Source organism: Mycetomoellerius zeteki, unplaced genomic scaffold (genome assembly GCF_001594055.1).
Source record: "Mycetomoellerius zeteki isolate Tzet28-1 unplaced genomic scaffold, Tzet1.0 scaffold36, whole genome shotgun sequence".
In the NCBI taxonomy this organism is placed as follows: Eukaryota; Metazoa; Arthropoda; class Insecta; order Hymenoptera; family Formicidae; genus Mycetomoellerius; species Mycetomoellerius zeteki.
The window spans coordinates 230,171-246,482 of record NW_017257349.1 but is presented as its reverse complement, the minus strand read 5'-3'; the positions used below and the strand labels follow the sequence as shown (position 1 = coordinate 246,482).

The following is a 16,312-nucleotide window of genomic DNA, read 5'->3' as shown; positions in this document are numbered from 1 at the left end:
ATGCACGCATTTATTATATAATTATCTTCTATTATAGCAATACACAATGATGCATAAAATGATCAAGCGTATAATAAAATATTAGCAAAGTACAATGACAATATGATAAGTTCGAATAATGTACTTTGCTTTAAGTACGTAATTCATTAAGCATATAAAGCACTACAAAGCGATAATGATTATTATTTGATTTCTATTTGTAAAACTAATTGTAAGTATCACGAAATTAAAATTTAATTATTTATATGGTAAATTATCTATGATAAAAGACAAAATTTTTTATAATATTATGTAAGTACTTGCTAAATGTGTTACATAATAAAAGGTGATTTCACCAGAGATATTTATTAGCTAAATTAAAACTGAAGTATACTATTTTATTATTTAGCAAGTTTTGTTTGGAATATTTTAAAACTATTAAAAAAAACCAATATTTTTAATAAAAATAAAAAGTATTTTAAAGTATATTTTTCTAAGTAGTAAACAATTTTATTATTTACTTTTTATTTAATGTAAACTGAGATATTGAATTTTTGTTTTCATTTATTTTTTATGTATATATTCATATAATAATATAAAATTTGTTTGAAACATTTTCTTTAAATAAAACAATTGAACTTAAGTTACTATAAGAAAAGTTTACCATAATTGTATACTTTAATCAAGATAGTCTATTTCATTTGGCGTATAAAATCTTTTTAAGAACGAGATATATTTAAAAGGTATAATTAAAAATTTCAAGACATTTTTTAATCCGAAGAGTTAATATCATTATCATCGTTTCCATTATCATTCTTATTCTCATAATCGTCATTCTTATCATCCTCATCGTCTTCATTCTCGCATGTGCACTGTGTGCATTTATATTCAACATGCATATTTTTTAAATGTATTCTTAAATGTTCTGGAAGTAATTGGAGAGATCGTACCGTCAATACTGGCATGGGATTTTCATCAAGATAAATATTTCTTAGCTCCTTAATGTTAATCAACGATATGCTGTCCAACTCGGTGAAGTTATTTCGTTCAAGATGCAACTCTCGGATGTACCACGAATATACCCAATGTGCCGGAAGTTGCTTGAGACGATTCCCGGAAAGGTCCAGATACTTCAAACTTTGGAGAATGCGGAAAGCTTGGGTTTCAATAGTGGTTATAACATTGTTTGACAGATGTAAATACTCAAGAGTCCTCAAATTAACGCAGAAAGTGCCAGAGAGAACTGCGCTGATGCGATTTCCAGACAGATCCAGATTCCTCAGGAACAAGATCGAGCAGACATCCGGTACAGTAACAAGGATGTTATCAGCCAAAGAAAGATTACTTATCATCATAGTTTTATTGAACGTGCCTTTGGTTATATCAGAGATCTTGTTGCCTGATAGATCTAGCTTTAGCAGGCGACTCGTGTCACTAAAAGCATCGGATGATATCTCTGAGATCAGATTCCTGGCTAAAGACAGATACTGCATTTCGACAGCACTTTTCAAGGATATGGATTTATCTTCGCATTCCTCAAAACACACTTGAGTAATGACGTTGTCGTCCATACTGAGTTCTTGCAGATGCCTAAAATTAATAGCCACGATTAAAAAAGAAGAAATAAATAACATCATCAATAATAACAGCAATAATTATATTGATAATTAATGATAATTAATAACAATAATAATAATAAATTAATAGCAATAGCAATGACAACTCTGGTGAAAATAATACTTATCACGGAAAAAATGGCTACGATTACCACTAAAAGTCACCCATCAATACATTTTTTGTTATAAGAACTATAGTACGATTGTGATAACCGTAAGATTAGCATATCTTAACGGTTATGACTGTTAAGATATATCCATCTTACGGTTATTACAACCAAATATATTGATGGGCGAAAATTATCATTATTTCTGATTGTAACTACCGTAACATTTTTTCTGTGTACCCAGATAGCCAATGCAGTGTATTTGCTGAACATGTTGCAGCAACCAATTTCGACAAATTTAGGACAAGGTGAGACAGCATTATGTCTGTTGCGTTAAACTCAATGGATTTCAAATTCTTGCGATTGCAAGATTGATGGCAATATATCAGCATGAATATCCTCGACAACAACTATAGTGTTGTCATATTGTCAGCATTTTGTTAGCAATGAGCTCAAAACGAAACGATTAATTATTCGTTGCTAACATGTTGCTGTCATGTTGCCGACAACATAATGTACCACCATTGCTGACAGTTTACTTTAGAAATTTCGACAACTGATTACATATATAAGCAGTCATGTTGTTATATTTATAATATGTCCTATTGTGATGTTAGCAAATGTACAGCAAATATATAACAACTCATGCAATGCATTAGTTTGCACAACACGCTACATCACGCTTGACTATCTGGATAGTATTACAAATATAATATCGTAATATGTATATTTTATAAAATATTATAATACTTATTTATACTTATATATACTTCTTATACTTCTTGAAATTTCAGTTTTCTTCAGAAATTATAGAATAAGAAATCTTAGATATATACAAAATAATCTTTTATATGTATAAAAAATTCTAGAAAAAATGTAAACTTTTTCAACATTTCTGAAAAGTATTCCAATTTATAATACCACAAGTATTAAATTAATGTAATATTTAATATATCAACGTAATATTTTTAATAATATAAGTTGGAACACTTTTTGGAAATGTTGAGGAAGTCTACATATTAAAAAACCTGAGAAATTTTCTAAAAGGTAGAAAAATTATATAAAAATTTTGAAAAATTATATAAATAATTCCAAGAAAAATTTTCGTCAGAGAAAAATAACAATTTAAAATTAATAATTGCAACGATATAATAGATTAATAATAGATACTAATAATGACAATAATATAAATGGTAGAAATAACAGAAATATCAATTGCTGTCTATTTAAAATTCAATTTTTTAGATTCTTTGATAAGCAAGGAAATATATTAATTAAATAAGGAAACAATTTAATAAATATTAGTACCTCAATTTGCCTTGTTTGACTCGATCGATAATATTTTTGTTTAGATAAAGATGAGTCAACGTTGCCGGAATATTATCGAAAACGGCATCACTAGAATTGATGCCGTTATTGTTCAGATGTAAATGAGTCAAGATAGGTGTTGCTATATAAAAATGAATTTGAAAATTCCATAATTGACTGTTGCTTAGGTGCAGATGTTTCAAGTTCTGAAAAACTTCATATTCCTTCAGGGCCTCTGTAACGGGATTATGAGAATCTCGATTGTTGTCGATAATCAACATTTGCAGAGTGGCGCTTCTTGGTAACAACAATAGCTTTTCTTTTGGAATATTATTCCCAGAAAGATCCAAATATTTCAAGTTCTTCATCTTGCGGAAGGCGAACGGGGAGATATCATTTATGTTATTGTTATCGAGGCTAAGGCTAACAACATCATTGCTGTTAATAAAGTCTCGACCGATTTTTTGAAGACCGACATTAGAGAAACTGAAGACATGACTATGAGGAGGGCAATTTTGGGGGGATGTTGAGATAGTGGAAGTAATAGGTTTGTATGTGGATGTTGAAAAATTTGTCGCAACGTCTGTCACTTCCCAAGGATAATTAGACGGGAAATTAAGCTTGAAATCCCAAGGAGGAATCTTTTTGTTATGTTCAGTCTTTGCTAGGTACACAATGGTGAAAATGAAAAAAATCGTGAATTTGTAGCTTAGCGTCATCTAAAAAAGAAAACACAAATAGATAAATTAATACGATAGTAAAAAAATGAAGAGTAAAAAATACAAAATAAATATGGATAATTATTATTGATAACCAGGATTGGCAGTGCTACGTTAAAAAGGTAAAAGTTAAGTTAAAAAGTTAAAAAGTTAATTAATTTTAACTTAATTTAGTTACATTTTATCGGTAACTATTAACTTTTAATTGGATTTTTTTGAAGTCAACCCTCAGACACAATGCAAGGAGATAATAAGTATATAATTTAGTAGTTTTATGTCTTTTATATTGTATAATTGTTTATATTTGTGAACAAAAATAACCAGTGATTCTTTAATAAGTATGCTGTGAAAAAGGAAAAATACATTAATGGTAAAATGGTCAAACTTTTTCTTTTTTTTTGGTTGTTCGTTCGGACCAAATTTAACTTTTAATTTTTCAATTACTTTTTTTAATAACTTCTAATTCAATTAATTTTATTATGGATTAACTTATATTTTAATTAAGTTAAATTTTCAAGACTGTTAACTTTAACTTAACTTAATTTAAAAAAAAGTTAACTTACCCAACCCTATTGATAACAATAATAAGCAATATAATAATATAAAATAAAGGTTAAAAACGAGCAAAAACAAAAGATGTTATAAAAACTAAATAAAATTTAATATAGCCAATACATTAAAATTAGCAAATACGTCACTAATTTTAATGTGATAGACATAATAAATTTTATTTAATTTTTTATAACACCCTTGGTTTTTGCTCATCTTTGATTTTTATATTATTATGTTAATTAAAAAAATATATACACACACACACACACACACACACACACACACACACACACACACATATATTTATATAATATTAATTTAATATATTTTCATAGGGTAATAATAAAATTAGTTGATTAATAATATAAATTTATGTAAAATATGACAAATAAAGTGATAATAAATTAATATAATAATAAAACTCATTTTTTTTAATTTTTAAGCCTAAATATAAAAAGTTATTTAAAAAAATAATAAATATAAATTAGTAACAAGTTAAGTTAAAATAAAAAAAAGAACAGAATAATTATTATTAAGTTTTATGTAAAATATATAATAATAAATAAAATTAAATTTTAATAATTTGATAAATGTTAACAATTTCTGATACTTACCTTTTTGATGTCGGGTTACAATTTTTTATAAATTGTTAAAAGAACTTTTCTAAATATTTCTCACTCGCAGATTAATTCACTCAAGTGGTCTAACACCTTTTGTCGCAAGCAGGCAAAGTTATCTTCTTATATATACTCAGAATGGTCTTCATGGGGCTGGAGGTCTGTTTTCGCGCGAATAACAGGGCCGTCTACATAATGCATCGTACATCAGTAAAAAATAATTCATGTTGTATTAAATTCACTGAATTAAATCACTCACAAGTAGAACTCGAAAGATATATTTTATTATCTTTAATATATTAAGTAGCTATTTTACAATTCCCATGCTTTTTCGGGATTCAATATTTGATTAATAATACCTTTCTGGAAGCCATAATATCAATTTATATAAAGTAAAACTTATAATTTATAAAAAAAGATATGTTGTTATATTTAACTCTGACGAATATATGTGTGTGTGTGTATATATGATAATTCATTTAATTATATAATATAATAATAACTATACATGCTCGCATGTACGTATTGTTCTTTAAAATAATTTTATTCTCTGAATTTCATTTTTTAGATTCTGCTTTTCTATACTTTTCTGTTATATATATTTTATATATATATTATATATATAATAGTGTATATTATAATTTATTTTATTTTATGTATAATAGAAACATATTAAAATTTAAATTTAAATATATGTCATAAAAGAACTCTAAATGTCTGTAATTAAATGTACAAAAATTTAAGGAATAGATAAAAGAATGTAAAATGTGATAAAATCGAATGTGATAAAATTTAGTGAATTTATTAGATAAAATTTTTTAGTAGTGAATTTAATAGTGAAATATTTTAGTATAATATTCATACCTTTTTCATGCAGGGTCAAAGATTATCATTGTACTTTCCTGAGTACGTGCGATTCAAACGTATCTTATGCCATGGAGATGACTTCTCATGAATTATATACATTCTTACGGCTAGTCTTACACAATTATCATACTAATTATCATCAACGTCCAATGATATAAATAATCTGAACCATCTAGAGTCTAGAGCTTCGTGAGAAAAAAAGTTTTGAAAAATACAGACCCTATAAATAATTTTTAACATTTTAATGATAAGATAAGGCTTAAGATGTTTAAAGAATTGAACATTTTATAAAGATTTTATAACAGTAACTAATTTATATTTTATTTATTGTCTTTTGTATATGAATTCTAAATATTTTTCATCTAAATGTTTAATTCTAGTTGAGTTACTTAGTTTTTAATAAATAAAATTCCATGAGCGCGTTCGTATGCGTTCTTTTAGTAGTAAGAATAGCTTCTACAAGCCAAAGTTCGTTCTGTTTTTAATGAGAAATTGAGCAGCATACTCAGCAGTTAGTTGTAGGCGCGATATCAACTAACAGCTTAATGCAGAGGTTTTCTTAGTACGTATTTTATTACACCGTTGCTATAAATTATTATTTTAAATAAACAGACCAGTCAGATATAATAAATAATTTTTACTTTTAGTTATATAACAAAATTATATAACAATTATAGAAATAAATCTGTAATATATTTATAAGAAAAAGATAATCGAAATTATAATTAAGAATTATGGCGTGATAAATTATTTTTATGCGCCTTATGTAATTAAAAATACATAAAAAAATTAGAGAAACTTATACATATGTAAAATAATAAACGCATGCTAAACATATAAAATAATAATCAATTAATAGTCATAGTGTTAAAAGTTATAAATCATCTTAAGCTAAGTATATTGTAATGTAATTCGGTAATGGTTCTATTTCTAGTGTTGTAATTTTATTAAGGGTATTATTTCGTACAAATAAATACTGCAATGAATTTATTGAATATATACCTATTTCCGAAATACTTGCAAATTGATTTGAATTTACATTTAAATGTTTAAGATTTAATAATGACGATGCCCAATCAATTGATAAATGACTCAATTGATTTTTCGACAGATCCAGGTATTCTAATTTCTCTAAACCTAAAAAGTTTTCCTTTTCAAGATGGTCAATTTTGTTTCCTTTTAATGATAATTTTGTCAAAGACGTTAAATACCTAAAGGCGTTTGGTTTAATGAATTTAATCATATTGTAGCACAATGATAATTCGTTAAGCCATTGCAAGTTAGTCAGAATTGGAACATATAGTAATTGATTATAATCTAACAAAAGCACTTTCAGTGATGGAAACATTTCAAAATGAATGGTACCGTCAAACAGATTACCAAAATCATTCCTGGATAAATCAAGTTGTTCTAAGTACGGGGTTTTGAAAAATCCCTTACTTAGATTTTTCGTGCAATTAGATAATGATAATATTTGCAATGTCGTCGAATTTATAAAGAGTGTTTCAAAAATATTTCCGTCCAAATATAAAGAGATAATTTCTCTTACGTTTTGTAGGGTGAAATTACGAAAATAATTGTTCTCCAAATGAAGAACGTGTAACGATGTAGAGATTTTATAGAAAAAATTCGGGTCTAATTCGTTAGCGTTAATTTTACATAAATCTAAACGTTTTAACTTTGGAAATGATAAATTGAAATTCCATGAAAATGCCGACATTTCGTTTTCACATAAATTAAGATATTCTAAATTCGGTAATCTTATCTTAGAGCTGTTAAAAATCAAATGTTTATATATATCTTCTGTTTCTTCAAAAGTTTCCAGTTCCGGTATGGTATTGATGACATTTGACCTCTGATCGCTTAAATCTAATACTCGAAGATTAGGATGTACAATTTCATTAGCCTCGTTTAAGTTAATATTGTTATGTGACAAATTTAAGTACGATAAATATGTCACGTGGTCCAAAATATTATGTGGTATTTTTTTCAACAAATTATGTGAAAGTGAGACTTCACGAATTGCGTCACTCTTAATGAGGTCACTTTTTATTATGTTTAGATTCATTTTATCTAAGTTAAGAATTTCATTTATTGCATTATAATTTTTTTCTTCTTTGCTGGTGATCTTCACATTAAACTTATTCTCATATTGTTTCGACGATACTGATATCGTTTTTGTATTTGTTACTTGTAATAAAGTTGGCTTTCCAGCCAATAAAAGCATTAATACAAATAGTATTAATTTCATCTGTAAAAATAATAAAAAATAACTTGATATTGTGTAAAATTGTAATGCTCAGTATAGTTTGAAAACTACATAACATTATATAATTTGTAAGAACAGTGCAAAACTTATTTATTAATTAGAATTAACATTTATAAATTCAACCTTTCTTCAGCAAAAAAATACTGTTCGACGTTTTTTATACATTAGCACCACTTCTAACTTTAATTAGCTTGGAAATTATGTTTTATATTAAAATTATTAAAAATTTGTAATTAAATAACGAATGATAATTTTTTATTTATTTTTGTATAATATTTACTCTCTCGGAACAAATAATTTTTGCCTTTGATATTTTATCATATATTTAAAAACAGATCTTTTAAATGCTCGAATTAGGAGAAGTATTCTTTATATCAAACAAAATAATTGAAACATAATTGTCCGATAAACATATATGTAGAAGCATAAATAGACTAGAAAAAAATTATCTTATATTATAATAATATATATATAGAAAGTTAATTTTTATATTTTTCAGTTTGTCAAAAAAAGGGAATTAAAAGTTAAAAAATATCATCATATTAAATATAAATAACAATTAAGTAGAAATAAATTAAAGATTTTCTAATACACACACACACACACACACACACACACACACACACACACACACACACACACACACACGCGTATTTCCTAAGCAAGAAATTGTTAAATTAGTGTCGTCTTTTTATTGATTTCATATTCAGTTATTATCAAATTTAATTATTAAATATTAAATATAATAAAAATGATATCTTTAATATACAATAAATAATACAGTAACGAAATGTATGAAAGAATATTTCTTAATCATTTCTTCACAAATAAATAAAATTTGCGCATAAACTTTTAAAAATTAATAGTAGAAATATAGCATACCTTCAAAGATAAATTGATTCTGTCCAAGAATAAGTCTAAATATTTGTCTAATTATTTTAGTTATTAGCTTCTCACTGAACGTTCTTTGCAAATATCGCGCTTTCGAATCTGCAGCTTCTATTTATATCATTACGTCATTCTTAAAATCCAGTATTTACTCATGTTTTTATCATCGGAAGTTCCGAATAGCATAGAGTTTATATCAAAATCAGTATATTTAGATATGTAACAGACGCATTTCATTTATCAAATAAATAGAAACTTTTTCTGTATGTGTGTATAAGCACGCAATATTTATAATACCTATACAAAAACTGTAAAAAATTTCTATTTGAAATTCTTTTTAAAATTTGGAGAGATTACATATCACAAATGTTCACAAAAATATTGCAATTATAGTGCAACAAATATGATTTAAATATTTTATGATCTTTAAAATCTACAAAATTAATTAATTTTTCAAATTAAGTTGTAAATACATAATCAGTTTCTTTTAAAATTAAAATATTCTCTATCGTATATTTTCTTCTGCCCTATAATTCTTTTTCTGCGGACGAAGATCTCCTCTTACACCGTTCTCTCGTTACATTGATGCGCTCATATCACATAAACGCATATAAGATGAGAAAGTGAAAAAAAGACTGAAATCATATAACACATTTTTCTTCTATGCATGTCTTTAAAATAAAAGTTAAAGTAAAGAAAAATATAGAAAATGTTCATTCAACCATAAAATAAACAAGACAGATTGTACTTTTTATTAATAATTTATTATTATAATTGTTATACTTAAACATAATTATTACAATACCATATTTAACTGTATTATTATATTTTAATACGTGTTGAAATAATTGAACAGTTTATAATTATTAATACATATTTAATCGAAAAATTCCTTATTTAAATCCCTTATTTTAAGATACTTTTAATTGACTTTTATTTGATTTTTTCCGTAATTAATCATTATTTATAAGATGAAATCATGCGTGTGTAATTAAGGATATCCATTTGTTATAATTAAAAGAAAAATATTAACAATAGTTGAATGCCTTTGTCTCTGGTTTAATGTGCACCATTTGTATACCATTTCAGTTTTTTCGTAATTATTGTTATTAAAATTATCTGATTCAGTTATGAAATACAGTGTACAATTAATAGTAATATTAATAAGCAACTTGATAAATTTTAAAATTCAATAATATAAAATATATTAAATTATATCTGTGTACATTAATCCTTAATGAGCTTCTTTATTATCAATGAAAAGTTTGGATTGATCATTGTGTATATATCGAGTCTCCATAATTTACTTTTCATATCGATGTTTTATATCTTTCCAAAGCCTCTGTAATAAACATAAAGCAATTTCATTAATTTTGATGAATTTAATCATTTCATGATAAAAATCGTCACACACATAACTCAATAAGTCATGGAATAGTATTTATTTATATATCTTTAGTATTTCAGATATAAATATTATATAATATATAAATATTATATAAACAGTATATGAATATATACTGTAACAATGTTACAGTCATACCCCTTTATTCATAGTTTCGAATATGTACTCGCAAGCGTCATCATATGCCCTCTCAAAATACATCGCGCTAATCACGGCACCAAGTGTGAACGTAGAGCTCCGCTTGAATACGTAGTGATAAAGAAAACGTGCAATCGTATTCAACATGATCAGAAATTGTAAAAATGTTACATTGATGAAAAAGATATTACATGAAGTACGATGTAGATTTAAATATAGATTGTCAAGTCATTTATTACGTTTACAAAAAAAAAGGAATATATTCACGTAATTGGGCAAAATCATGTTAATATTTTTGAATAGTATCATAATAAATGGAAAAGTATTGTTTTTTTTTTAAGAAGTAAACTCTCTTGTTATGTAATTAATTATTAATTTTATTGTTCAACTTTTAATGTAAAAATAATGTAAAAATTTCATGTAAAATTGTCAAATTGTTTCTCTACAAAAAATATGATCTAAAATTAAAGAAAACATAAGAAATGAATTATGTTACTGACTGTACATGAAAATTTAACTTATCCTAATATCCTGTTATTTTTCAATTTATCTATTTCCTTTACTTCTAGGAAAAGATAACCCAAGCAAAGGAAGAATCATTCTGTTTATTTTTAACTTATTGCGCGATTTTTGCACTTAATGTGTTTTTACCCATAATATTTAAGAATTATGATTATAAATGAAAAGATAATATTGAGTAATGTAGAATAGAATCTCTTCCATTTTTTTTTAAGATTTTGTCTTCAAGAGAAAATCATCTCTAAAAATCGAAAAATCAACCATGTATTTTCGTCCTTCGTCAATTATACTTTCTATGAACTTGACAAAGAAATTTAAGACATCGTGTTAGACATTCTACATTTGTAAAGTCCATTAAATCTTCATATCGACGAGTAATTCATATCGACGATACATGAGCAGGATAGATAGAACACATTGTTGAATATGTTTTAACTGCAATTTTTTTATATTTCTATTCTTAACAGTATCGTACAAAAATACAAGATAAATAGAAACAAGGAAGAACTGTATATAAAAATGATCACTTTTTTAACAGAATGGCGGAAAATATACAGAGCGTTTTTTTACACATGTATAGCCGATGTGTATTGCAAATACATTGATTTTAATTCTATATATCATATATTTCACGTTTTTTCCACATCATCGCGATGTAAAGTTTTCGCAACCGAAGTTGGTGCTTGTAGTACTTTCCGTGATATCCTTATCTGTCCAGACACTGGATCTCGTCCGAAATATTTAACCTGTATCTCTTGATCAACTTCAAGTCCTAGAGCACTAGGATGATGAATCTTACGTTGGTCTAACTGGGAGTTAGGTAATAATGCCGGTATCATATTGGAGTATAACGTCACCATGACCCCAGCTTCCCGAATTTCTACTATTCTTGCAGTATAAATAGCGCCAAACTCCAAAATCGGCTCACGATCCTTTTGCAATATGCCTTCTATCATTTCCTTTGCCTCCGTCATAGCATCTTCGTTCGGCGCAAATATTGAGTAGGTGTTTTCGTTATACGGATATATCTGGACAAAATAAAAATAAGAAATTTAACATAAATCTCAAATTATAATAAAATTGTAATAAATAATTTTATTATGAATTTAATGATATTCGAGTCATCGCCACACGAACTTTTTGGATCATAAAAATCTTACGTGCACTCCGGTTTCCAAGAATATTTTCTTAAGGTTCATTCCGCCAACCCCAAGAAACTTTCCTCTTTGATGAACAGGAACTTCTAAGTTATCGACTACTGGCATCTTGTCCTTCTTAGTTTGTCGCGGTGCTCGTATCACTTTATTCATGATCTTAATTATTTCCAATTTAGCAATCGTTGTTTTATTTATACACTCCATTATGATTTTCATCGGAACTCCTGGTATCTTTATATCAGCTTGTAATGCGGTGTATCCTCCCTTGGTGCCTGCTATTTTGAAATCCATATCTCCAAGATAATCCTCAATTCCCTGCAGTCAAAGGTTTTTGTTAATCATCAAAATTATTGATTTAAATACTAATCCTGATATAAATTGAGATAAATTTATTTTGAAAGAATCAACAATCTATGTTCTAAATATATCTTGATTTCAATTATCCAAATATGGAATGAAAAATAGATTCTCATTTGAAAAATTAAAGTAATCTTTATGCGATTTTGATAATGTCATGTTTACATCGCTCATTTGTTACGACAGATTTCAAAAAAGAACATTTTTCAGAAAATGAATTTGAATATTATGAATCAATGAAATCCTATAGTATTAATTTTAAATTGCAATTTTGATGTAATAACTGATTGTAGGAATAAAAATATGTTCTTTTAAAATATATTCTTTCTTCTTTTCTTCTGTTTCTGTTTCTTTTTTATAATCGACTCCAAAGTGACAACTTTTTATGTTATTACGGAATATCCACTGCAGCAAATATTCTGTAACCAAATTAATTAAATTAATTAAACTGTGTAATAGCTGTGTAAATACGTACCAATATATCAGTCAATATTTTGTAGTCCTCAATTTGTGTATCAATATTACATTTAGTCACAAGACCAAAAGCTACGCCAGCTGCCGCCGAAGATATTGGTATACCTGCATCGAGCAGTGCCAAACTTCCACCGCAAACGGTAGCCATTGAAGAGGAACCTTTTTGTAGAGCAAAACATAACTTTAACTTACAAAGTTATTGGTGCATTAGTCTTACAAGAGCATTTATTAAACCAGGTTTATTGCCAGGGGCACTGTACAATCGCCTCACCATTAGATTCTAGGACTTCACTAGTCAGTCTTATAGTGAAGGGATAATTCTTTGGAAGAACCGGTCGCAAGGCTTTCTCTGCCAAAGCACCATGTCCCAGTTCTCGGCGACCAACTCGAGTCGAGTGTCCCGTTTCATTAGTCGCGTAAGGTGGAAATTCGTAATGAAGAAAGAAGTTCTTTTCTTTAACGCCACTGCTACAAAATATTAAATTTCAAACACTTATTAAATGCCAATAAAATTAAATAAAACAAGTTCAATGGATAATCAACATTTAGCAGAAAGAAATCAAAGTAGAGATAAAAAATAGTAGATCGTGAATACCTATAAACGATTGCATGTAGCGAATATTTTACTACAGACATTTGTCTATATCTTTGCTTGAATCATAATTTTTTTTGCAATACTACTGTCTAATTTTTTATGTTACATTTTTAAATCAAAATCTCCCTAGAATAATAACATTCTCGGTCTTATCATGATACAATTGCAATGCCATAAAACGAAATAAATCAGCTCAAAAAAAATGATATCAAAATTTAATTTTTTTTATTAATATACCTAATTAACATTGAAGTGGCGTCCATTTTAAGTGCACTTTCCAAAGAATCCAAAGTCACAGTGCACATGACCTGAGTTTGACCCCTTTGAAATACAGCCGAACCATGAAGAGGATTAAAGAGCTCTACTTGACACGATATATCGCGTAGATCACTCAGTGAACGTCCATCACACCTACAAATCGTCAAATCTTAATTCAATCATCATTTGCAGATCGATAATAAATATCTTATATTTAGGAGTACGAGAAAAACTACCTGACATCCTTCTCTAAAATCAACGTCCTGAATACATTTTTAACAATTTTTCCAAAGATTTTTTCTGCTAATTTAACATCCAAATCCGCATTATCATTTTGCAATGTCTTGATAACACTATGTCTAAGATCGTTTACTGCGTTATCTCTCGATATCTTATCGTGCGTATAATTTGAAAATATGTCTTGTAATTTTTCCTCCGAGAGTTCTTTCACAGAACTCTTCAAATTATCGTCTTCCTGTTGTTCAGTAATTTCCCTCTTCGGTTTACCACATGTCTTTTGCAATTTTGTTATCGCTGCTACAATGTTCTGGCATTCTTTGACTCCCTGTTTTATTGCCTTCTTTAAATATTGCTCCAATATCTCATTGGCCGAACCTTCTAACATAATTATTAAATTTTGTTTAGCTGCAGTGACAATAAGGTTTAACATACTGTCTTGAATTTGACGTCTGGTAGGATTGACTATTATTTCATTATCAATCATTCCGAGTCTAACAGCACCTACAGGACCATTCCAAGGAATATCAGAAACGCTAAGAGCTGCGGAGGCGCTATTAATGGCAATGATATCAGGGTCGTTCATGCCATCAACAGCTAACATGTTACACATTATCTGGGTGTTAAAGTAGAATCCTTCTGGAAACAATGGCCTTATGGATCGATCAATGACCCTGCTCGTAAGAATTTCATGCTCACTTGGTCCAAGTTCTCTTCGTAGGAAGTTGGTTGGTATGCGACCAGCTGCTGCTGCCTTCTGTCTGTAATCCACGACGAGTGGAAGGAACGAAGAGGTAGTTGAGTGATGCTGGCAAACTGCCGTAACCATGACAGAAGTGTCTCCCAGAGTTGCAACTGCACAACCATCAGCGAAACGTGCATATTTGCCCGTAGAAAACTGGAGTTGCTTGCTAGATATATAAAAATATATCAATCAATCGGCAATATATATAAATTAGTTAAATAATTTATTCTTCCTCATAATTTTCAAGCACTTCAAATAAAACAAACTAAAAACAAGATATTTCTCCTAATAATCTTTAGAAATAATAAATTAAAAAATCATATTTCTCAGTCAATTTTAGATAAATTTTGCAGTGTTAAATTAAAATTTAATTACAAAGAAAAAATCGGTGTAACAATAATAACAAATTCTTCTATCAAAAAGTAATACTACAGATATAAAAGAAAACTCACACAACATCTTACAAAAAACATCTAAAATATAAAAATAAAGATAAAAATGTCTATATAATGGTCTACATTTTTTCTTGTAACTTTTTTAATATAAATTATATATAACATAATTTCTTTTAAATATGTAGAGGTTTATGACAGAATATATGCAAATATTTCGTTTTGAATTCATGAAATATCTGATATAAACGTCTAACGTCTCATATACTGATTTGAAGTACAGGATAAAGTGTAAGAACGTAACAACCTAACCTCACCCATCAGAAAACGTGATAGTTTCGGAACCGACTTTCTTGCCACTTTCGGTACTAAACTTAATATAATACACATTTCTTTTATTATATAAATGTTTACACGTCACATATACTGATCTATAATATTTCAATAACCTAAAATTCGTAAATGCTATCATTTTCAGCAATACAAGACAAACACGTGAGAACAGACTTCTGACATGCTCAAATCTCTATAACTATTTGAAGTAAAGCCGCCATATTTGGATAGTGACGTATGAAAAATGTCATTGGTCGCCTTCCTACTTGAAGTGGTTTCCTCCGCATAATTATCAGGTTTGCCAACATTAGGTATGTTCGCGTTACTTGAAATCCCTAAAAATTTTTGAACTTAAAATGAGATAGATATATATTTGGATGTTGAAAGGAAAGAAAGCGAAGATGCTGAGTGCAAAAAGTGCATGCAACGCGAACAGACCTATTATTTCAAAATATATGTTTTTTTACACTTACAGCTCCATAGGTCTATTCTTTATTCTTACATATAGTCCAGAGAGTCGATTCTGTATCTTCAAATAACGTGAAAATTACAAAAGTGAGCAAATTTACTAGGTGTTGACCAATGAAATTATCAGTATTCTAGTAATTTCGCTTACTTTTGTAATTTTCACCTCGTTTCAAGATACAGAATTGATCCCCAGGGGTGCCAAAACTCGACTCTATCATCAAAAATCGACTCCGAGTATCTTTTATCCTTGTTCAATTGTCTTCAATTGGTGAAGAACAAGGATAAAAGATACTCGGAGTTGATAGAGTCGAG

At 27.8% G+C, this 16,312-nt stretch overlaps 3 protein-coding genes across 4 annotated transcripts; all 3 read right to left on the bottom strand.

The window, feature by feature from the left end:
* Positions 1-694: 694 nt before the first annotated feature.
* On the bottom strand, positions 695-7,243 carry LOC108725743 (leucine-rich repeat-containing G-protein coupled receptor 5). The gene is made up of 3 exons (XM_018452944.1): positions 6,658-7,243; positions 3,011-3,729; positions 695-1,569 (listed from the first exon to the last, which is right to left on the bottom strand). Exons 1-3 carry the CDS (start codon positions 7,111-7,113, stop codon positions 750-752), a joined length of 1,995 nt encoding a protein of 664 aa, XP_018308446.1. The 5' UTR covers positions 7,114-7,243; the 3' UTR covers positions 695-749.
* Positions 7,244-10,171: 2,928 nt separating this feature from the next.
* LOC108725766 (cytochrome b-c1 complex subunit 9) lies at positions 10,172-10,643 on the bottom strand. The gene is made up of 2 exons (XM_018452971.1): positions 10,466-10,643; positions 10,172-10,264 (listed from the first exon to the last, which is right to left on the bottom strand). The coding sequence occupies exons 1-2, from the start codon at positions 10,610-10,612 to the stop codon at positions 10,226-10,228; spliced, it is 186 nt and encodes a 61-aa protein (XP_018308473.1). The 5' UTR covers positions 10,613-10,643; the 3' UTR covers positions 10,172-10,225.
* An 888-nt stretch (positions 10,644-11,531) lies between these two features.
* Positions 11,532-15,707, bottom strand: PNPase (polyribonucleotide nucleotidyltransferase 1). 2 transcript variants are annotated; one of them, XM_018452951.1, is made up of 7 exons: positions 15,517-15,707; positions 14,062-14,973; positions 13,805-13,978; positions 13,244-13,440; positions 12,974-13,131; positions 12,145-12,456; positions 11,532-12,012 (listed from the first exon to the last, which is right to left on the bottom strand). In XM_018452951.1, exons 1-7 carry the CDS (start codon positions 15,669-15,671, stop codon positions 11,614-11,616), a joined length of 2,307 nt encoding a protein of 768 aa, XP_018308453.1. In that variant the 5' UTR covers positions 15,672-15,707; the 3' UTR covers positions 11,532-11,613. The 2 variants fall into 2 exon arrangements, with proteins under 2 accessions (XP_018308453.1, XP_018308454.1); XM_018452952.1 differs by having other exon boundaries at positions 13,244-13,437.
* Between the last annotated feature and the right edge of the window lie 605 nt (positions 15,708-16,312).